Source organism: Malus domestica, chromosome 04 (assembly GCF_042453785.1).
Source record: "Malus domestica chromosome 04, GDT2T_hap1".
Taxonomy (NCBI): domain Eukaryota; kingdom Viridiplantae; phylum Streptophyta; class Magnoliopsida; order Rosales; family Rosaceae; genus Malus; species Malus domestica.
The window spans coordinates 28,032,403-28,055,350 of NC_091664.1; the positions used below are offsets into that span (position 1 = coordinate 28,032,403).

At 37.6% G+C, this 22,948-nt stretch overlaps 3 protein-coding genes across 4 annotated transcripts; 1 reads left to right on the plus strand and 2 right to left on the minus strand.

Annotated features, from left to right (window-relative positions):
• Positions 1 to 5,896: 5,896 nt before the first annotated feature.
• Positions 5,897 to 7,836, minus strand: LOC103408530 (CST complex subunit TEN1). Of its 2 annotated transcripts, none has more exons than XM_008347371.4 (4): positions 7,704 to 7,836; positions 7,073 to 7,228; positions 6,347 to 6,500; positions 5,897 to 6,224 (listed from the first exon to the last, which is right to left on the minus strand). In XM_008347371.4, the coding sequence occupies exons 2-4, from the start codon at positions 7,174 to 7,176 to the stop codon at positions 6,105 to 6,107; spliced, it is 378 nt and encodes a 125-aa protein (XP_008345593.1). In that variant the 5' UTR covers positions 7,177 to 7,228; positions 7,704 to 7,836; the 3' UTR covers positions 5,897 to 6,104. The 2 variants fall into 2 exon arrangements, with proteins under 2 accessions (XP_008345593.1, XP_008345592.1); XM_008347370.4 differs by having other exon boundaries at positions 7,073 to 7,217; positions 7,704 to 7,822.
• Positions 7,837 to 10,101: 2,265 nt separating this feature from the next.
• Positions 10,102 to 14,693, plus strand: LOC103433897 (ABC transporter G family member 11-like). Its single transcript, XM_008372188.4, has 10 exons — positions 10,102 to 10,885; positions 11,144 to 11,433; positions 11,528 to 11,699; positions 11,795 to 11,917; positions 12,036 to 12,164; positions 12,252 to 12,446; positions 12,536 to 12,622; positions 12,725 to 12,997; positions 13,114 to 13,221; positions 14,055 to 14,693. Exons 1-10 carry the CDS (start codon positions 10,463 to 10,465, stop codon positions 14,382 to 14,384), a joined length of 2,130 nt encoding a protein of 709 aa, XP_008370410.1. The 5' UTR covers positions 10,102 to 10,462; the 3' UTR covers positions 14,385 to 14,693.
• Positions 14,694 to 15,127: 434 nt separating this feature from the next.
• LOC103433898 (phospholipase D zeta 1) lies at positions 15,128 to 21,602 on the minus strand. The gene is made up of 20 exons (XM_029101432.2): positions 21,209 to 21,602; positions 20,518 to 20,619; positions 20,275 to 20,390; positions 20,028 to 20,169; positions 19,777 to 19,947; positions 19,474 to 19,647; positions 19,138 to 19,380; positions 18,935 to 19,051; positions 18,699 to 18,838; positions 18,409 to 18,558; positions 18,165 to 18,321; positions 17,597 to 18,079; positions 17,384 to 17,494; positions 17,088 to 17,234; positions 16,786 to 16,983; positions 16,603 to 16,704; positions 16,053 to 16,184; positions 15,885 to 15,950; positions 15,718 to 15,779; positions 15,128 to 15,484 (listed from the first exon to the last, which is right to left on the minus strand). The coding sequence occupies exons 1-20, from the start codon at positions 21,398 to 21,400 to the stop codon at positions 15,232 to 15,234; spliced, it is 3,258 nt and encodes a 1,085-aa protein (XP_028957265.1). The 5' UTR covers positions 21,401 to 21,602; the 3' UTR covers positions 15,128 to 15,231.
• Positions 21,603 to 22,948: the final 1,346 nt, after the last annotated feature.

Below are 22,948 nucleotides of genomic sequence, written 5' to 3' on the forward strand. Positions count from 1 at the left end.
GGTGTGCATCGAAAATAATAATTGTATTAGCTCAAGATATAAGAAATTAGCTAATTAAGCTGATGAACACGTAATGTCCATTTTTTAAGTTTAAGTTCTGCAATTTTAAAAGTGTTTAGTAAAACTATTCGGCCGTGAGGTCGTCAACTAAAATTTTTAATTCCTTGAAAATCATTGACGATCACATAAATTAGAATTCTTAAATAATTCAGGAGGCTGAATGTTACCTAAAACAAGGGAACTGATTGTTAAGTTTGTTATGATAGTTTAGGGAGTATTGTATTGAGATTTATATTGTGACATCCCACATCGTCCAGGGGAGTGGATCATCTAAGCCTTATATGTATATTCTCATCTCTACCTAGCACGAGGCCTTTTAGGAGCTCACTGGCTTCGGGTTTCATCCGAACTCCGAAGTTAAGCGAGTTTCTTCGCGAGAGCAATCACATGATGGATGACCTACTGGGAAGTTCTCGTGTGAGTTCCCAGAAACAAAATCGTGAGCGTGACATCCCACATTGCCCAGGAGAGTGATCCTTAAATGTATATTCTCATCTCTACCTAGCACAAGGCTTTTTGGGAGCTCACTTGCTTCGGGTTCCGTCGGAACTCCGAAGTTAAGTGAGAAGGAGGTCGGAGCACTCCCAGGATGGGTGACCCACTGGGAAGTTAATCGTAAGTTCCCAAAAACAAAACCGTGAGGGAATGGTAAGCCCAAAGCGGACAATATCGTGCTACGGTGGTGGAGCGGGGCCGAGAAGTGATCCGTCTCGGGCGGGGATGTGACAGTGAGGGTGTGGTCAGGGCCCAAAACGGACAATATCGTACTACGATGAAGTCGAGCCCGAGATATGGTGGGGGCCTGGATCGGGATGTGACATATATATAGCCGAGTTTTTTTTTCATGTGGTATACTTTTGTAGATTTCGTAGGTTTTTATTGATTATTATAAACTTTAAGAAATTGACAAACTTTTTAGTGTAGACGTATACAATTCTTTTATAGAGTTAATGATATAATTTGTAGAATTCAAAAGGAATTTAACAGACTTTTGAAATAACTATATTTTTTTTTTTTTTTGTTATTGAGAAAACAATTAGGAGTAAAAAAGGCTACCCTTATGTAATTTTACTTTTATGCTACGACCAAAGTCACCTGTTTCTAATGTGGTGTTGTGGTGATAAAGAACTGGGGGTTTAGGTGGTGATGGGCAAGACGGGTGTAAAGGTGGCGATCATAATGGTGGTAGTGTTAGTACGTAGTGGTCATGGGTGGGGTGGCGGCAATAGGAGGTTATGGTGGGAGTGGTGGTGGCGGGCAAGGTAAGATGGTGGTATTATAGGTGGCGACTATGGTGGTCACGTTGACGGCGATGTAAAGATTTATATACTTTTTTTTTTCTTCTTACATACGTTATGTTAACTTCTGTTCTTTATTTATTTTTTAATTCATTTAATTTAACAGTTGAAAACTAAAATGTGTGAAATTAAAAATGAATTTATGAATAATTTTTACAACAAAACCTCTATTTAAATTTATTATCGAGCACCACCCTACTTTTTAAGTTAGGTAAAAACAAGCACAAACTTCCACAGAAAACAAATAGACTTATTAAAATGCGAAGGGAAAGCACTCAATCATAGGGCTTACCAAAAGGAAGAAAAAGTTGCACAAAAGGAAAGTAATAGCTCCACGTACTCATCCAAATCCACAAAATCTATGAGATGAAATCTATCAATGTCCCATAAAGTTAGAGAAGCAAGAGACCCGTTTCAATGTAACAAGAACAACTGTCCTGTTGGACCTCGAAGAAAGTTGAAGAAACGACATTTTCAGAGGGTCCTACTTACTTCCTCCTAAAATAGTATGCTCATTTGACCATGCATGTTAGTTTCTATCTGTCAATCATCTTCGCTTTCCTCTCAAATGGGGTATTAGGTTTTTCATAACATTGTCGGTCCATGGAGATTTCTATGGTCGTGGATTAATCTCTATATTATATAGTCGGCAAGGAAATTATTGATGAATATATGGTCACAGCAACTTTTTACCTTATGAAGTTGGGTAAGTGGTTCAGATCTGCAATCTGTCACACCAGAGGACTGTTGGGAGACTCTTACTAGCACATCTCGACTCTTACCGGCACTAGATCTAGATGTGCATTTCATGTTTACTATTTCTCCCTCGCGCATGCGAGGAAATTCTTCAATGTTGCTATGGAGTGTTATATTTCATTACGTTATTACTTAACGTGATGAGATGAGATTCTTGAATGTAGTCATAGGATATTCTTCTAGTGATGTTTCTTTCATCACATGATTTGTTGGAATTTAGGATTATTTTATTTTTGAATTTGAGCTTAGCCCGTTAGTATTAGGGTTTTGTTTTATTGCTTATTAGGATTATGTTAGTTCTCTATATATATGATGCTTTGTAACTCGTAAAATATTAAGTTAGTCACGATGTAGTATCTTGAGATTCTGTAGCCTTTTCGACATTCTTATTTGTTTAATAATATTTTTGTTAGTCTTATTCATCGTGTACTCTGATATTCAACTTGATATCAAAGCCAGGTTCCGATCCTAGAACCTTTGGGTATCAGAGAGCCAGGTTCTGATATTCAACTTGACTTTCATCTCATGTGACTACCGAGATAGTTCATATTAATAATGACGCAGTAGCTTATAGTTTATTAATTGGCAGCCCATGCGTATTGGAAGTCTATAGCTTAATTAAGTTTGAAATATTGTCACATAGGAACTTGTCAAGTTATTTGGGGAGTTGTAAAGGTTTCATATAAAATTGAGGTTTATTAATTTGTAAACCCTTATAAATACTGTACTAGAAAGCTTTGAATGACAAAGACTTGTTTAATTAAAAAAATAGAAAATTTCATTTTAATCCCTAAAAAAGATGAGTTTTAGATTATAACCATATGTAAGATTAAAATTCAATTTTAGTCCCTAGCACATTTAATCATATCATTTATTAGTTGTATTTTGATGTTTTATTTTATCTTTTTATTTTTATTTTAATGTATTAATTACATTTACATTTAATTTTTATTTCATTCACCATAATATATTTTAATGTCTACATTTAGGCAACTAAATTTTTTATAATATATATTCCGATAACAATTTTGTATGTTCTTCATTAAGGTACATTAATACATTTGAATATTTTGGTATATCTATCGGTACAAAAATGTAGTTACATTGATTCAATATAATGCATTTCGATCAATATAATGCATTTCGTTACGTACACTTTGATACACATATTTGAGTATTGACTTTTAGGTACATTAATTCAATTATTATTTCGGTAAATACATTTAGGTACATACATTTTGGTATTGATATTTAGGTACATACATTTTCGGTATTGACATTTAGGTTCGTACATTTTGGTACATACATTTCAGTATTGACATTTAGGTACACTTGTATTGACATTTTTTTATTTAGGTACATACATTTTTGGTATTGACATTTAGGTTTGTACATTTTGGTACTTACATTTCGGTATTGACATTTAGGTTCGTACATTTTGGTACTTACATTTCGGTATTGACTTTTAGGTACATTAATTCAATATAATACATTTCAGTACATACATTTAGGTTCATTATAATATATTTCGGTACAATCATGTAGGTACAAATATTTTGGTACAAAAAAGTCAATTTTATATATTTTGGCACAATCATTTTTGTACACTTATGTATCTATATATTTTTGTATCACGAATTTTTTTTTAATATTTTCTCATTTACGTTCATTTCTAATTAAAACAAATTAAATGTGTGCATATTAATAAAATTAAAATTAATATGGAGAGATTAAATAAAAATACACATTCAATAAGAAAAATTGAATGTAAATTTTGATAAAAGTACACTCAAGGGATTAAATTGAATATTTAATCTAGCATCAGGTTTTTTTTTTTAATTTTAATCTTTTGCAAGGACTAATGTTCAAAAAACCCTTAAAAAAATTATATATTTACTTGGAGCAATTGAAGTGAGTGAGTGTTTATTACTTTTAAAATTAAGCTTTTGGTTTAATCATATTGAGTGATTCCACGATTACCAACGTCCAGCAAAATCCATTGCCCATAATTGAATGTTTTTAGGATGATAATCCCTCATCTCTTCGAGACTCGGTTCTCCAAGTGAGTTCCTCATCTTTGACCTTATGACCTTATGAGATCATGTATTAATTCTTGGTCCTCGCTTGATATTGTTTAGTGCGCAGAATATTATATGCATGATGAGAAATAACATATATGCACCCCCAATTGTAGAATCAAATCACACGTACGATGACTACTAGGGTCTAGGGGATGGGATGTTCTCAAGACTTTGTGGCCTAATCCAACGTGTTCACGATGTTGTAGTGATTTTCTCCTGCGTATTTTTCAACTAATAATCGTACATCTATGACACTTCAATGAGGATTTTTTCTTATGTCGACGCGGAAGCTAAATATTGTTAGATCAACTAATCAGTAATTTCTAATTCTTCATTTTAAACAGTACTCTTTATTAAATAAAATTCTAGGGAGGTGTTGAAGCTTATCTAACTCTAAACGAAATCCGAACTTGAGCATATTCTTACCAAAATAATGAATTGAATTATAAAAATGCTAAATAAACTCTCTCAAAAATAAGATTCTTATAGAATTTTCGCCATCTTGCAGTTTAATATTAATTTATATATCGATATTATAAAATATTATTCTAAAAACATGAAGTAACAGAGAATTTATAACAAGTCTTACTTTTAAAAGAACCGTCTTAGCATTTCGTTGAATTATCGGTGGAGGAAAAAAGAAGACAAACGAGTACATATACCAGCAGGCATGCGTGAGACACGAGTCTAACCTTGCTGCTTTTTCACACGTGATACTCTGAACAAACTTATCCTGTGCTCCGCACCGCCAGCGCACATGAGGTCGGTGCAAAGGAGCAACGATTACGTGGGGTCCAGCACAGGGTGAATTCCGACAAATCAAGAGATGCCACGTAAGAGCCAACAATCAGGTGTGGGGCGGCTCACTGGATGGCAACATGCGATGGCAAAGTTTCCGGCGAAAAGGTTAAAGTAGGTGAAGGACTTGGGCCACGTTAGGACCTACGAACAAAGTTCATTAGAATTTATGGGCCCAATTAATAATTTTTTGTTTTCCTTAAATTATGAAGTGATCATTGTCCATATGCTTTTGCCCTTTTTACCGTTTAGGATTTCAATTTGCACTGTTAAATTGGTTGGGTGTGGGAGGGTAATTTGGTCTTTCAATTAAATTTGCAAATAAAAAAACAAAGAAATGATTTCCGCACCTTTATCTTTTCTTGAAATCACGGTTTATTTGTGACATTTGAATTGGATGATCAAAAGACACAAGAGGTGCAGAAGAAGAAAAACGTGCACGACAATCATTTCCTTTAAAAGGAAGGAAAATGCGTATGAGACTTTAGCAAAAGTGTGACTTTCCACGAATACTATATCACCTCATATTTTTTGCACAATATTTTATAATATCAACACTAAAATTAACGTTAAACTGTAAGGTGTTGCTAGAGTAGGATTCTCTAATTTCTTATCTACATCCTTTTCCTTCACCTCCTCTCACACTTTGCTTTTGGTCTTTTTGTCCCTTGCAAAAAATCAACATAAAATGTTGATGTAGCTCAATCGTAACTGTTCAAGTATGAGGGGAGGGAAGGAGAGAGAGATTAGGAGGAAAAAGAATCCTCATCCGGCAGCGAGTCCATGTAGAGTTCTACTTTGAGAGAATCTTCTTAGCTTTCTCTAAAAAGAATGTTTACAAAGACGAGAGAAACTTACCTATACATGGAGTGCAAATGTGGAGGTGCTAAATACACTGTCAAGTATTTTAACTTTACGAAATGATAATGTATTATTAGCTTGGAATACTGCTACAATGACATATCAAGTGTAGGTAATTTCTGTTCAACAAATACGTAGGTATGGAGAGCGACACCAAAATTTAATATTTTTCAAAAGTTCTCTAATTCATAACATGAAGGGGACCAGGATAAATTTCAACCACATGAGCCTTTCCAAAAGAACAATTGTATTAAGTTGCTGGCTTCTTCAAATGGTCGGCCTGAAATTGTCTTAACAGTTGCAGAGACTGATGATATAGATTGAGGTCAATGCCGTCAACATTCCTTCCCATACGCGCCTGCAACACTGCCTGAGAAAAAAGAACAAGAACACTTGACCTTTCTTGCTTTCACATTCATGTGTTGTAACACGTGAAAAAGAGCGGCACCAAAAAAAATCATCAAGTGAATGTAAATGTAAGTTACCACTTACCTCATTATCCGGTTGAATAAGCAGCTCGCCGATGAACTGGTAGATGGATCCAACTCGAAAGCTGAGCTCCCGGAGGTGCTGCGTGTTGATTTTTAACCTCTCACTTCCATCGACGATTGTGGCAATGACTGTCTCTACAGAGTAATCGTGTAACCTACGAACGAAACAAGGAATACTAATTCATAAACTGTTTGATGAATTTGAATCTGTTTGATCTATTACCAACTGTTTTGGGTTGTATTAGTGACATTTTTCTAATTATTAAGCTCAGTCAGATTCTAAAGTGTTTCTTAATGTCTACTTCGGGCACAACCAGAGATGCCAAATTTGCCCGAAGAAGATCTTCTCGGACAGTTCTGCATCCACTCCAACACACTACCATCTTGATGATGATCTAAGTAAATCATAAGCAAACCACAATCGCTCCAACCAACATTGTCACAACACCGAAAATGCTGAAACTATCATATCTACATTGCCCTAATGATATACTCCAGCTATGATGCCATAGCTGTCCCCAAGGAGAAAAACTCCCCTGCAGGCTGCAACGGGGTGCATATCCCGATTTTCCTTTAGCTTGTGTGAAATGGTACGTGATGAGAGATACAGGAACACGGCAATAATGACCCTGGGATAGGAAAGTTTCCCTCGTCCTGAAGACCAACCGAGCCAGCCTTCGCTATAAACTACTTGTACCCTAAACATGTGGAAGGGAAGAAGTCTTACTTTCCGGTTACTCGTAACGATGCTCCTTGCTTGAAATATGGGGAAGATGGATGCAAATCTTGCAATGTGACCAATGCCCCCGATGTTATCTCAGATGATGCCATCGACTAAACTGTCTAGCTTCAGAAAAGCATCCAAATCTCTACTGCAATTTGACTAGTGAATAAAATCAATTACCAAAAATTACTAATGCAAGCATTTGAACAATAAGTTGGACCTTTTAGCAATTTTAACAACCTATCAAAAGAAGTAAACTTTGGAAAATTAAGAAAAACAATGGGGTTAAAGGAGCAGAAAGCATATATTTGCACTTCAAAGTTCAAAGTTCGAAGTTCAAACCCACCACCCATTCAAAATTTACCCAATGTCTCAAATAGGCTCTAATGTTATTTTTTTAGAGAAAAATCATGAGGGTAAGAACAATTTAGCAGAAAACCCATCCCCCAGATTCACAATTCAAACTAAATGCAGATAAAAGATGACATCTTTCTCCTTCAATCCATTCACCCAATTCAAATCAGCATAAAATCCAGTTACAAAATGATACATATCAACAAATCAACCATACCCAGTACCCATATTAAAAAAAAAAAATTCAAACTTTAAGAAAATAGCAAAGGGGGATGCTTACCTCGCCTTCTGTGTGAGGAGGTGAAGAAGGAAGAGAGGGAAAGAGATGATCATTCGAATACTGGTAGTCTGGAAGTATCAGCAAAGATTCAAACTTTAACAGCAGCAGGCCTACAGCCTACCTCATCTATTTTATCTGGGCTTTTACGAAATCGAATCAGTCGGTTTCGTTGGGCCTTTCTGAAGGAAAGTTATGCTTTCATTTGGGTTGGAATAACATCATGCCCAAGTCAGTCCAAACTTGTTTGGACTGAATTCAATTTTTTTTTTCCCAAAAGAATATAATCTCCGCATGAACATTTTTCAGCCTCTCCACATGCTATTATTTCTTAAGCACTAAAGTTAATCTTGTGAAATGCGTTCTATTTATCGTGAAAATAATTTTGCGGATGATTTGGCTCTTTAAGTTTGTCATGCAGTTTGGGTCCAGTCCTTTTTTAGCAAGCACTTTCTTCATACAATTTGAATGAAGTGAGGATGAGTGACCACATAACCATGGTGACATAGGATTTGATGATAACACCACCTATTGTGTATATTTTGCTAAAATGGTACTTCATATCCTTAAAACCAAATACTTGAGAATTGGTATGAAGAAAAGATATAAAATTTGCTACATTCCAAATGAACAAGTGTTGTTTAGTTAGAAAGTCAAAGATTGAGAGGAAAAGTGTCTCGCATACGACTGTTGACAAATAGCTAATTTAACCTAATCGTCTTTATAAAATATACATATATATATATATATATATATATATATATACAGGGAGCTTAAGGGAGGGATCCCCATTTTTTTTTTAAAAATGGGGACACGCTCCCCACCGTTAGATTGACTTTAATGAAATTGTGTGGTTGAGATTAAAACACAGGCTATAGAATCTCAACCACAGGATTTCATTTAATTCAAATCCAACGGTGGGGAGCGTGTCCCCATTTTTTTGAAAAAATGGGGATCCCTCCCCTTAAGCAATTCCTATATATATATATATATATAAGACTGAGAAGCAATGGAAGAGAAAAGGAATTAAGCCCCCGAGTGCCACAACCTCTGCGCACCCGAAGTAGTTTGGAGAGGGGGTGGTGTCCAAATTCCCATGACTATTGGGGAGGAACTTAACTTTCTCTTTATCTTCCTCTTGAGGTGGTTGACAGCTGAGGAAGAAAGAAGAAGTTAAAGCATTTTGTGACTTTTGATGTAAACCAATCAATATCAAGGCACTAACCCATGCACGCCCATGCCCTAGCATGATATCACCACTTACTATTAATTCTTGAGTGACACTTCATCTATTTTTCAATGCTATACTCATGATAACGACATATTTTTTGGTATAATCGCCACACTACTAAAATGAAGATAAAATTTTCAATAAGACTGCTTGATTGTACTAGTTCTCATACTGAATAGGACTAGCTACCTTGGTGTGGGGTTATGACCCTAATATTTTTATAGGAAAACTAATGAAAAGAGCTTGAAAACTTTGAGTTTTAATGATAAGGACAAAATAAATGGTAAAGTGAATAGTACCAGAATTGACTTTTCAGTGTAAAAATGTGGTTTTTCGTTAAAGTGAACAGTACCGGGTGCTTTTCGTTAAAGTTCCCTATTTTTATTCATGTGACTTTATACAAGGTTTTCTCATACGACGACCTATCCACTTATGTTGTAAATATACAAAGCGGGCGTTGAGGGGAAGCGAAAGGTACAGTCGCACAGGATCCTAAATTTGAAGGGACCCCTAAAATTTTTATCACCTGATATTTATATGTAATAATGTTCTATGTTTAAAAATTATTTTTGTTAGCACTTTAAAATCTCATCTTGCATTCCTTATAACATTTAATTTTTTTTCCTTTCTAAATATAAAAAATTTGGAGTACAATGAGATACTTTTAATGGCAATAATAATACCTTAAAAAAGGGTTTTTTTTTTTTCAATTTATTATATAATAATGTTATATATTCAAGCGAAACTTTAAAGTTAGAGTTTTTGAAGTTTTTTTTTCGTGTTTGGTTATTTAAGATCGAACTGCTTTTGATTATTTAGTGAACGTTATGTTTGTAGTTCTTTTTATTTATTATTAATGATATTTTTAAACTTACAATTAGTGAGTGCTACACTTATTTTGATTTAAGTGATTACTTTCTAGCGTCAATACATTGTCCTACCTTTAAAAAAAAAAAAAAACTATCTTAAATAGGGACCCTTTTATTAATTTCGCACATGACTCCAAAAATCTCAGAGACGGTCCTATAAATATAGAACATGTATCCATTGTACTCTAGGTCTATGTGTCCGTCCAGACGTATTTCTATGCAAGAGTAAACAATACCAAATACAATACGTGACCATCAAATGTTAATAATATTAGGGGTCTGTCCTGGTATTAGTTCTTTGTACTAAATGCTCATACCAAAAAGCCACCACCCATTAATTGCTGAACAAAAAGTGTAGCTGTATAGATCATCTTCTTCTCCCCGCAACCATCTCTCAGAATTCACAGATTCAAACTCTCTGTCAGAAATGGAAAACAACACCAACATAAATTTAACTCCTTTTTAAGCAGTTTCTGATGCCAAAAGATTCCAACTTTGAACACGCTCGTTCTGCATGGGAATTTCAAATTTCCGTTCTTTGTAACCAACCGTCGGTCAAATTCACAGAGTCTTCGTTTCCGCACTCACGTCTGTGATTCCTCGTCGTCCTACATAAACACGAGTAGAAATCTCTTCTGGGTCGTGTGCAATATCGGGGAGCTATGCCATACGAAACTGAAAAAACGAAGAGTTCAGCGGCAGCGGCGGCGGCAGGGCATGGTATGATGGAGATAGAAGCGGGAAAGCCCTCAGGAAACGGGGTTGTGGCCGGAGGGCTGAGCCATCTGAGTGAGACTCTGTGGAGGGAGAAGACAAGTTTGGAGATTGTGGGAGATGTGTCTGCAAGGCTGACGTGGAAGGATCTGACGGTGATGGTGACTCTGAACAACGGCGAGACGCAGAAGGTGTTGGAGGGTTTGACTGGTTACGCTGAGCCTGGAACTTTCACGGCTCTCATGGGGCCTTCTGGTTCTGGGAAGTCTACTTTGCTTGATGCTCTGTCGAGTCGGTTGGCCGCCAATGCTTTTCTTTCTGGTACTATTCTGCTCAATGGCCGCAAACGGAAGCTCTCTTTTGGCACTGCTGTGAGTAGTAATCTCCGTCTCTCTTAATTTGAATGTTTTTTGTCTACTTGAGTTTGAGTTGTTGCTTTACGTTTGTTTGGGTCCATTTACGTAGGAAGCACTTCTGCTCGTAAGCGCTTTTGCTAAAAGTGCTCTTTTTAAAAAGTTAAAAACACCTTGAAATTAGTAGATTATGTTTGATCAAGCTAGCTAGGCAGGCTTCTAGATGTGATGTATTCATGATGTTGTTTTTGTGGATGTTGGTGCAAATTTAAACAGGCCTATGTGACCCAAGATGACAATTTGATTGGAACTTTAACGGTGCGAGAGACGATTTCTTATTCGGCAAGGCTAAGGCTGCCGGATAAGATGGCTTGGTCGGAAAAGCGGGCACTGGTTGAGAGTACAATCATAGAGATGGGTCTGCAGGATTGCGCCGACACAGTTATTGGAAATTGGCATTTGCGTGGGATCAGTGGGGGAGAGAAGAGAAGGGTCAGCATTGCTCTTGAAATCTTGACGAGGCCTAGATTGCTCTTCCTGGATGAGCCAACAAGCGGACTTGATAGGTATATTTGTATGCCTTCATTTAATTGGTTTGAAGTGCTTTCACTTTTGTGTTGTAGGGTTAAATCTTGATGATCATTTGGTTTTTTGTGGCAGTGCTTCGGCGTTTTTCGTGACTCAGACATTGCGTGCCCTGGCACGAGACGGAAGGACTGTCATAGCCTCAATTCACCAGCCCAGTAGTGAAGTCTTTGAACTGTTTGATCAACTGTACTTGCTTTCTAGTGGCAAAACAGTCTATTTTGGTCAGGCGGCAGACGCATATGGGGCACGAACTCTCAGTCTTTGCGTTATGAACATCTATTTGTTGATTTAATGTAAGTGTAACAGAGCTCTTACGAACTCATTGGTCGGTTTTTTCAGTTCTTTGCACAAGCCGGCTTTCCGTGCCCTGCTTTGAGGAACCCATCTGATCATTTTCTTAGATGCATAAACTCCGACTTCGACAAAGTAAAGGCCACACTGAAAGGGTCCATGGAACTCAGGGTACGCATAGTACTTTCTCCTTTCTACTTCTATGTTATGTAACTTTAAATGTTCATACTTCGTAGCATTAGTTTCGGTCTTCTGATAAAATTCAAAATGTTTTGTTTGTTGTTATCAGTTTGAGGCAAGTGATGACCCGTTGGAGAAGATTACCACTGCTGAAGCTATAAGAGTTCTTATTGACTCCTATCGTTCTTCTCAATACTCGTACGCAGCTAGAGAAAAAGTTGAGGAGATATCGAAAGTTGTAAGTGTTCATATAAACCGGGATTTTAAACCAGTTGATCATTAATCTGATTACTCTGACTGACGTTTCTTTCGCCATTTGCTGCAGAAAGGAACCGTGCTAGATTCTGGAGGAAGTCAGGCTAGTTTCTTTATGCAGGCCTTCCAATTGTCCAAGCGTTCGTTTATCAATATGTCGAGGGACTTTGGATACTACTGGCTCAGGCTCGTCATTTACATTGTCGTCACAGTTTGTATCGGAACCATTTATTTGAATGTGGGAACGGGTTACAGTTCGATTCTGGTATGTATTATTTGCAAGGCTGAACCATCTATTTGGAGTCCCAAGTTCATTCATGCACTAATACCTTCTCCTCTTCCATTCTGTGACAGGCACGGGGTTCGTGTGCATCATTCGTCTTTGGTTTTGTCACGTTCATGTCAATTGGCGGGTTTCCTTCCTTCGTAGAGGATATGAAGGTTTGTTCCCTACACCCTTCTACCGGTTCACCCCATGCGAAAAGGCCCTAAATATTTACTTGGACAGTAATAGTCTAATTTTTCACCACCTAATTTCTCCAGGTTTTCCAAAGAGAGAGGCTGAATGGCCACTACGGCGTTACTGCATTTGTCATCAGCAACACGCTCTCTGCAATGCCATTCCTGATACTGATTACCTTTCTCGCCGGAACTGTTTGTTACTTCATGGTCCGGCTCCACCCGGGCTTTGAGCATTATCTCTTCTTTGTGTTGTGCCTTTATGCAAGTGTCACCGTCGTTGAGAGCTTGATGATGGCGATAGCCAGCATCGTCCCCAACTTCCTCATGGGCATTATCATAGGGGCTGGAATTCAGGTTTGTAATAATTTCGAAGCACACGACTTAGAAGCTTGTGGAAATCGGCACTCAGTAACACTTTTCCTCTTCTTGAACCGTGTTTGATGAACTGTATGGTTTTCTTCACATGTCAGGGTATCTTCATGCTAGTCTCCGGGTACTTCAGGCTCCCGAATGACATCCCAAAACCCGTCTGGCGTTACCCTATGTCATACATCAGCTTCCACTTCTGGGCTTTACAGGTAAAAAATACAACATTTGTTAGATTTTTGGGTCGACGGGCCAAGGGCGCCACTTCAACAACTCTGATATTGTCCCTAAACTTGATAATTACCACCTGCTCTATCGGTCAGATGTGGAGTTTTATCACAAAATGCATTAGTATTAGTTAGAGTGGGGCAATAATATTTAAACTATTTCTTTCTTCTTTCCCCCACCAAAGTGGGATAGCCGACCTCTGAGTCAAATCCAACAAGAAAACGCATAGGCAATGTGAAGAAGGAGGCAACAAAGTTGTTACTCGGACAACATAATATCCGGAAAGATTAACGGCAATTCGATATCAAACACGAAGACGTCAAAGTCTCCGTAACTGAAACCATCAAATGGCATTTGCTCGTCGTAACGGAAGACCAAAGTGGGTGACGATAGAGCCTCACTGGATGGCGGAGGTACACACCTGCATCCCTTCTCTGCAGCTAGGACCACCACATCGGCAACGAATTTCTCCTCCGTTATAACAACGTTAGGAAGCGAGTCTCTGTCAGTGCCCACTTCGTTCCTCCGTTACAACGAGCAAACACCATTTGATGGTTTCCGTTACAGAGCCGTTGACGCCTTCGTGTTTGATATCGACTTGCCGTTGAGCTTTCAGGATATTATGTTGTCGAGTAACAACTTTGCGCGAGGTGAGCTCGGCAAGTTTGACGTCGACGATTTCTTAGCTGACGTCGTATGTTGAATCCAACAAGTGTAAACTCCAAGTGTGCACGTGTATGTTAGAGGATTATATTGTAATTACTTAGAGGGAATGTGCTTCAAAAAACTGATGTCTATGAACATGTTTCACCTTCAGGGACAATACCAGAATGACCTGAGCGGCTTATTGTTCGACAACCAGACACCGGACCTTCCTAAGATTCCCGGCGAGTACATCCTGGAAAATGTGTTCCAGATTAACACAGCCAGATCGAAATGGATAGACCTGAGTGTGATCTTGAGCATGATTGTCGTGTACCGGATCATCTTCTTCATCATGATCAAGTTCAGCGAGGATGTGACGCCGTGGATTCGAGGTTACATGGCGAGGCGAAGAATACAACAGAAGAATGGAAACCAGAACACAACAGTTGCTCCCGATGGCCTCACACAGTCACCTTCTTTGAGGAACCATGCAAGAAGGTAGACTGAAACCTCTGAATACAAATTCCACAAAATTAAAATACACTTGAGGGACTTCGAATTTAGAAATTGTAGTGTATGTTTTGATGCTTGATTTCTAAATATTATGAGTTTTTAAGCGGAGGGAGGATGACTGTAGGTTTTATCCTGGTGATCATTTACTTACCTTGAAGGACGCGATCTCGCGTAAGTAAAAGATGTAAAAATACATTTAGAGCTGGTTTGGAAGTGATTTTGGAATGTCTAGAGGTGCTTTTAACGATGTCTTAAAAAAAAAATAAATAAATAAAAATAAAAGTGACAAATTATAAAATTATTTCGACTTCCGTTAAAATTTCCAATGTGCTTCAATGCGCTTATGAGAAAGCTCATGAACAGTGTCTTTTCATAAACATTTTAGAAGAGAAACTTCAAAAGGGTTGCTGCAACAGGGCACCGCCCTCAAAAGGGTGGGATTAGTGGGGTCAGATGAGATCATGAAGCTCTGTTACGTGAGAATTGACAAACAGTACACGTGGTCCGGCTGTCCTACACAAGTTTTTCTTGCAATCTAATTTCATTCATCCCATATTCGAAGTATAGTTTTTGTTGATCTAGCATTCTAATTAGGGTTAGTGGCATGAATTTGGTCATTATTGGTATACGAAGCATGGACATGGTGGTATCCCCTTGTATCCCTATGTCGTATCATGTCGTATTCTCTTGTGGGCATGCATCAACTCTTCTTGTTAATTTGACATATCCCCGTGTTAATATCTCAATCGATTTTTATGTGGAACTATGTACAATTTCAAGTCAACAGATTGTTCCTACTATTTACACATCAATTTCAGATCAATGGAAAATCATACCTAATGAAATACTTGAGGGGATGTATAAAATTCACTTTCATTGAAAACTGGCCTCAAATCTTCTTGCTGCATAAACTCTAAAGGGAAGGAAACGAGATGCCCCCTTACATGCTTCAGTCTTTCCATCGGATCTGTTTCTTTCGCCTCTCCATCCTTGCCGGACTCCAACAGCTTCTCGGGGGCTATTCCCAAATCGATCGTTGTGTGGCCATGTTTGTCTTTCCATTGAGCCTTGCATTGTCTGAGAGCAGCTCTGCATTTTGATGGCAAAAGTAGAGATTTTAGAGTGCATAGAGCAAATAAGTAAAAGGGCGACCCCAAGCCAACAAAGCTCCTCGCTTTGCAATGGCTGGGGAAGGAACGTATATTGTACGCAGTCTTGTAGTCAATATTGCACTGCTATTGTTAACAAAGAATCGAGATATCGACACTATTGATGGCATAATGCCAGTTCCATAGACAGGCTAAACCTGATCATTACTGTACCTTGAGTGAATAGAATCATTAGGGATGCAAGAAAAGACATCTTCGTAAATAATTGAATTTTCCTGGAAGACAAAAACATGAGAAAGTTACAGAAACTCAAAAATAATCGATCAAAACCAAAAATAAACACAGATTCTAACCACAGATTAGAGAATTGCAAGTTTTACCTTCGCAGTTTCTAACCACAGATTCTTGTATGTTGTGTCTGATACAGGATCACTGATTTGATTTATCTGAAAGATTTGAGATTCACCAAACAATGTTAATATTAACAGAGGAAAATATAAATCAGTAATGAACGATAAATTAGTGAATGTTTCATCGATGTTTCCAACCTCCCCTGCCTGGAGACCAAGGTGCTCGGACCACAGCGAGCACCTGAGACTATACGCCAATTTTCCGGCCTTCCATGGTTGTCCATTCATAGATGATTCAAGAAACTCCTTGTCCTCAAGCACTACACCAATCTGCAATGAATATCACATTGTTCATAGGTCATGTGTTTGAAGGATCTCTTTCTATGTAAATTTAAAAAAAACTAAACGATTGTCCAAGTACAACTACGGAAAACAGAGAATCTGACTGCTATAGAAAACTATTGCTTCGTACTAGAGCTGTCGTGGAAGTATGAAGTTGAACAACTCATTTGAGCAAAAAATTCTTAGGGAAGCGGGAGTATTACACAAGTAAAGGAACACTATGTTTTCTTCACAAATATGTATAGATGTCAAATAAAAATCAACTTCTACGCTCAATGGTCTGCACTGCAGCACACAATAGCGTTTCTGTTACTAGTGAACTTTAGTTGAGGTGAAATAAAAGAACGAACAAAATGCAATGAACGTGCCGCAACACTTATTTGCTTGACAAAAAAGAGAAATTTACCTCAGAGTCTCTTGATCCGAGCAGACTTCTGTCATTAATATTAGATGATCCAATCAAGGAAATACGATCATCTATTATCATCACTTTGCTGTGTACATAAACCTGATAAATTCATACAAAGAATGAAATCTAGCAATCAATTGACAAACGAAAGCACATATCATATGTAACGCAGACAATTACCTGACTTGTTGCCACAGGGCCACCTTCGAAAAGTCTTCCATATGTCCTCAGACCATAGAAAGAAATGTAATCGTGTGTCTTAGGACCAAGCTTAACTTTGAGCTTATGCAGTATTGAGTGTTTTTCCCAGCTAATGGTACGGTACTGCCAATGCATTATGGCTCTAACGGTAGCTGCACCACCATCGTCCACACCACCCTATTACATGTACCATGAATTAAAACGAAGAGAAAACACTGTTACTGAAAATTCACAGCACATAAATGGGCAATCAAATTAAGAAAATAAACCAAGAATTGTACCTGAAAGCCGGGTAATAGTGGTATGACAACAATAACCCTAAAACACTTTTGTTCTTTGTATGCTAGCACAATACGCCTGTACAACGTTTCCAGGACACGATTCTGTATAATCTCATCCCCTGAAAGACCTGATATGAAAAATTGATTCTGGAAACAAACATCAACCAACATAGCAAAATAATCAGCGCACGAACTGAAAATCAAGACTTTAAACAGCATCTATTCATATTTAAATTACGAGTATTTGTTTGATTCAGATCAAAGAATGATTCAAGAAGTGAGGACAGTGGTGCAACCTCAATATAGACAAAATGTTCTGCGTTCTCAATGAGAGAACAATAAGCGCTGTGTATGCTATCTTCAGTTTGGCTAGATCCAGCAGACCACTGGCTCACACTTCTCACAACCTACACATCAAATATTCATTAGATAGAACTATATGCCTAGGCCTAGCCAAATCGTGAAGTCTTCAAAAACGAAATTCCCGGTATCCAAGAGGCCTCTCTAACCTGACAATGGCATGCAGTATGAGGACCTATTTGTCCGTAATCATCAGCAGCAACAGCATGATCACCTCCCTCTGAACTTTCTGACGATTCATCTGAAGTTGTCGAGCCAGAATGTGCCATGTTTAAATTTGCTTCACTTTTGAGATCCTTAGAATGAAGGTCATCTGTGAAACCTTTCATCTGTGTATCAGGGTCTAGATCATCAGCTGGCTGGTCAAAAAGATTATGATTCAAGTTCACAGCGCTTAACTTTTGGTTTTCAATAGGAGCATCCAAACCATCTTCTTGAGGCAAAAGCAATGGAATATTTTGCACTGGTGATAGCGAGGAAAAAGAGTTCTCTCTGCAGATTCCATTCTGGTTTTCTTCTTTGTTTTTCTTCTCAATGTCTATCTCGCTACTTCTTCCCAAGTAGTGGGGGAGAACCATGTGGTGCTGAGGCATAAGTAGCGGAATTGTTTGTTCATTTGGAGCTTTGTTTCTCTAGAAATGGTTCGTCAAGTTAGCAAATTTACTTAATTAAAAAGAGAGAATGTCTCCACAAGACCAGAAATAGTAGAAACTCAACCTTAGCATGGTTCCAACGCTGAACAAAGTGCCGAGCAATGTCACGACAGGGCGGTCCCCAAAGAGCACAATGGACATCATGCCATGGCATACGCGGATACTTTTCACGGTCCAATTCATCTTGCATTGCGTCCTCCCAAGAATTTGGTTCAGATTCTCTACCCCCCCCCCCCCCCCCCATCGCAAAAAGGAAAATGAGTATGAGTTGTATATGATAATTTTTTTAGGAAGGAACTGAGAAATACCTTGGGTTATAATAATCCTTTCCCGGCCATATATGAGGAGGGCAGTCACCCACTTTGTGTTCAACCGTGTCATAGCGGCCAAAGCACAAGTCTAATCCTCCCATGAAGCAAATCTGGTAATCAACAATGACAAGTTTTTCATGATGTGACCTGTACATTTACGTAAATAATTTATGGAGAACCATCATCAAACCAAACAAAAACAAGTTAATTAAAAAAATGTGGATAATTTTAATTCAATCTTGATATCAAGATAAAATTGAGATGAAATCCGTTCAGAAAGTGCATACCATAAATAAATGCCTGTGGGGAAACGGTCAGGATAGCGCATTACTCTCACATTCTCATGAATGTTAGAAAGCAATCTCTTGCTGTAAGAACTGTTGATTTTTAAGGCAATAGAAACCTCCTTGTAGAGAAGAATGAAAATCTGCATATAAACCAACATTCGAACAGAAAACGTGTCAAATCAACCCACTAAAACAGAATAAATACCAACAATGAGAGAGAATAGTTGTGTTTGCACCTGAACTCCTTGCTTAGCCTTTTCTTCTAGTAATGCATCAAGCCGAGAAGATGGATTGCTATGAAACGGACGTCTAAGATACAGTTCTGGGCAAAGCCACCAGCCAGTAATGAAAATCTGGAGGCAAGCATTTTATGGTTGAGACCTCTCACCTCACCACCAGAAATACACTTTAATTGGCGTAAACAAGGCAAGAAACAAACCTCGGATTTTGCACCTTCAATAGAAGTAGCAATAGCTTCAAATGCTGCTTCTCCATCTACAAACCATTGAGCTTGACTCCCGTCATCGGCCAAACCCCTTGGAGGAGCAAAGGAACCAAACCGATGAGGATGACACCAACCTTCATGAGGCCTTGAAACAGCATCATTTATTGCAGTAACCCATCCCTTAACCTTAGCATTGCTAGTGGTTCTTAACCTTAAGCTTTGATTTCCACAAGCAACCTTTTGACATTTACAAATCATGTGTCGGTCATCAGAATTAGGTCAAAGATGCTCAAAGCACATATAAGTCATACATAAAATACAAGAACTCACCCTAAATGTATAGCGCAAAGGGTTACGTTCCTTTATTTGATTAGCCAAATATATTTTAGACTGTCCAATTTCTTTGGAATCTGGCAGTACATTGAAAACAATAATGTCTAAAAGTTCGGTGTCAAAAGGATCCTCCAGTAAGGCCAGGAACCCAGGTTTTAAAACAGCCCACACCTGCAGTTGGATGAAAAACATCACGATAATCAAAATGCGATTCTCTCGAAATAAATAGACATATTGTAGGAAGCATAGTTTGATTTTTCTGTACTAAACAACTAAAGGAAAAAAGTTCATTCAAAAAACCTTTTGCCAGTTGTTGCTGCAACAATCAAGACATAAGTATGCACATGATTTCACATCAGAGTTAGCCCCGGTAATTTTTGGTAGATGCTTCACCATAACATAACCTTCTTTCAACTTTGGTCCATACTCCTGTAAAAAGGAGAGCTTCGACACCTCCAAAAATTTGCAGACCTACAATCCAAAATCACTTCTTATAACAAGCGTGAAAACGAGTACCACCAAATTACAGCAGTAATAGATAAGGAGCACACCTCTCGAGAATTGACTAGATCCATGTTCCCCAAAAAATGGTTCAAATAACCCTGCATTGCAACCTTCCCTCTGTCGGAAATGGACTGCTGGCCTCCTAATGCTGGACGGAGGATGGGAAGAGCAGCACGAGATGGAACATCTCTGCATCATAACCAAATATAGAGAACCATAAGTACCATTAGCATAAAGGCTTAATTTGTGCCCAAGAATGAAAGAGAAAAGGGGATACGAAAGTCAGAAAATCACCTGTTTCTAACACTTTCGTCATGATGTAAAGGGACCGCCCCATCATCTGGTTCGTCATCATCTTGCACTACCGCTGTCTGATCAACTATTCCTATACTATGCAGCCATTCTTTAACCTTTCATGTAAAGTTCCCATGAAAAGTACATTTTCGTGTTAGGCCAAATACAAATGAGAAAAATCCAGTACACATAAATGTTACTAAAAATGAAAGAACATAGACATATCAAATAAAATTGGCAAACCTGTTCTTGTTTCTCATGAAACTCCTCAATTATCGCGCGTTTCTTCAAAGCAAAATGTAAATAGAGAACCTGTGACGCTTTCTTCAGCAACTGCCACTTGAACTGTTACAGCGGGATACAAAACAAATCGTTGACAATCGAAGAGTTTTGTGAATCATTAGATGAGACAATCATGAACAATGTACCCAAAAATTATTAGAACATAACATTGGTATTAGTTTTGTGGAAATATTGGAAAAATCAAAGAAAGATATGGAAAAGGGTGCCATATCGGGGAACTCTCAGTTAAATATCAACAAACTTACTTATGACCCCAAAGTTTCATTTTAAATTGCCATGTTTTCGAGCAAATTTCCTTCATTTCCATAGATGGCAACCGATATCAATATCAATATCGATATATCCATGTATATTTACACAAATTTGCATATCGATATTTCCCCTGATACCTTGATATTTTAAACACTGGTATTAGTAAAAGAGCAATCATATGATCTAAAAACAACACAAACTTGGAAATTTGATCAACAAAGTACCCAAACTATTTACCAATATTCAACTTCAACTGATTTTCCAAAATAATAATAACAAATTACCAAATTTTAGTTTCTAAAAACTTAAACTTTTGAAGAACAACCATCCCAAACAGTTCATACAGATACAAATTACACAGAGAAAGAGAGAGCTTTGCCTGCTTGTACTGAAACTCAATGGTGTAAGACAAAAGCATGGGGCTAATATCTCCGGTTTCGGGCCGCGAAACCGACACGATGGTGGCCACCGGAAGCTCTTCGAAAATCGGGGTGAAGGAGAAAGACCCCACATTCATATTCACTGCATCGGACTGCACAAAACCGGTGGCAAGGAGCTTCTCCGACGACATCCGACAGTTCTTGCTTTCGGAATCCCAATAAACTCACTTCCTGCATATCCTTAAAAAACCAGACCAAAGTTTGAGACTTTCGGGTTTTTTAAGAAACAAGAAACAAGAGCTTGATTGTGAAATGCAGCGGTTTTTATGGTTTGCAGAACTCCCGGGAAATTGAGGAAGGTGGGCTTTGGGTTTTGGTGAACCCACTGATTCTGCATGATGTTTGGTTAGTGAAGTGACACGTGTGATTGTTAGGTTTTGAATCTGTCTGTTAATCCACGTGGCAGTAGATAAAGAGGTAGTATGCAGTTTGAGTGAGCCCTATGGTAAAAAAAAGAGGTGGAATTAGAAAAACAATTAGCAAAACTAATTGGAGTTATTTAGTTGGTATATGCTATATATGGATCTGGTATTTGTATTTCATGATGATGGCAATGGCTGCTTGCCAAATGTCCAAGATACCCTTTTTAATTTTTTTGCTTTCATTGTAACTCTTTGAATTAAGAAACCAAAATTCAGGTTATACTCTCTTCCATAGTTGATCAATCTGAATTCAATCAATAATTTTTTTATTATCAAGAATTCGTTTTTAAGAGTGGATACGAATTAATAATACGGTTACAAGCCTAAGATCAATAGTTTCAAAATTGTACTAAACTTCAAATTCAACATTTTTATCTAGTAATGCCAGCAAAATTACTACACATGTATCTTGATTATACCAAATTTTGGTTTAAGCCAGTTTAAAAAGCTTAAAACCACAACCAAACCAACCTATTACCGTATGTTTTGGTCGGTGCGACCAAATAGATGCCTGCCTCTAACTGTTTCCTATGAGATTAATAGAATTTAAACATTAGTTAAAAAGAACTCTCTATGTAGAAGCCAATTTTCATGAAAATAACTTGAGGGCATTTTGGTAACTGTACATAGTATGTCATTAAGGTTCATGTACCACAGTGGCAGTTGCATACGGCATATCCCATTGGAGGATCAGAAGAAAAAGAATATTCAAATTTATGCGCTTACCTCTGCGAATATGCCGAAAAGGGGTTAGTGGGTATCTTCCAAAACACCCACTCGTTAAGCATATGTAATTATGTTTGAGAAAGATTAATTAGACCACATAATTAAGTTTAAGTAAGCGTAATTACTAAATTAAGGCATGCACATTGTTGTTGGAGATTCCATTATGCCAAGCCAACCACTAAAGCAACAAATTAATACTTATTTAAGTTTTTCTAGCTAAAATAATCAATGAGATTGACAAAATTCTTTATTTTGATTCATGAGATTTAAAATCGATAGAAACGGTTTCTGAAATTGTCCACCATTTATCATATTGGTCATTTTATGAAAAATCTCCGTTCAAATAAATGTATTTTTATCAAATCAATCCCTCCACTTGACCTAGTGATTTTTTTAACTCGACCCCTTCAATTAATTTTAAATCTTAGAAATTAAATTGAGGTTATGGCAATTGCAGAGACTTTATTGTTTGAACAATTTTTATTTCAAAAGGGGAACAACTACTGCAAACCATAGTTATCTATTCTTTTT

What these genes read in the sequence shown, in the direction of transcription:
- LOC103408530 (XM_008347371.4), bottom strand. Translation starts at nt 7,176, where the DNA reads ATGGCATCATCTGAGATAACATCGGGGGCATTGGTCACATTGCAAGAT. An exon ending in TCGTTACGAGTAACCGGAAA is followed by an intron (nt 6,501 to 7,072) that starts GTAAGACTTCTT and finishes TTTCGTTCGTAG; the next exon opens with GTTACACGATTACTCTGTAG. An exon ending in TTATTCAACCGGATAATGAG is followed by an intron (nt 6,225 to 6,346) that starts GTAAGTGGTAAC and finishes CTTTTTTCTCAG; the next exon opens with GCAGTGTTGCAGGCGCGTAT.
- LOC103433897 (XM_008372188.4), top strand. Translation starts at nt 10,463, where the DNA reads ATGCCATACGAAACTGAAAAAACGAAGAGTTCAGCGGCAGCGGCGGCG. An exon ending in AGCTCTCTTTTGGCACTGCT is followed by an intron (nt 10,886 to 11,143) that starts GTGAGTAGTAAT and finishes AAATTTAAACAG; the next exon opens with GCCTATGTGACCCAAGATGA. An exon ending in AAGGGTCCATGGAACTCAGG is followed by an intron (nt 11,918 to 12,035) that starts GTACGCATAGTA and finishes TGTTGTTATCAG; the next exon opens with TTTGAGGCAAGTGATGACCC.
- LOC103433898 (XM_029101432.2), bottom strand. Translation starts at nt 21,400, where the DNA reads ATGTCGTCGGAGAAGCTCCTTGCCACCGGTTTTGTGCAGTCCGATGCA. An exon ending in AGGCTAAGCAAGGAGTTCAG is followed by an intron (nt 18,839 to 18,934) that starts GTGCAAACACAA and finishes GTTTATATGCAG; the next exon opens with ATTTTCATTCTTCTCTACAA. An exon ending in TCGGATCAAGAGACTCTGAG is followed by an intron (nt 16,185 to 16,602) that starts GTAAATTTCTCT and finishes TATTCATTGCAG; the next exon opens with ATTGGTGTAGTGCTTGAGGA.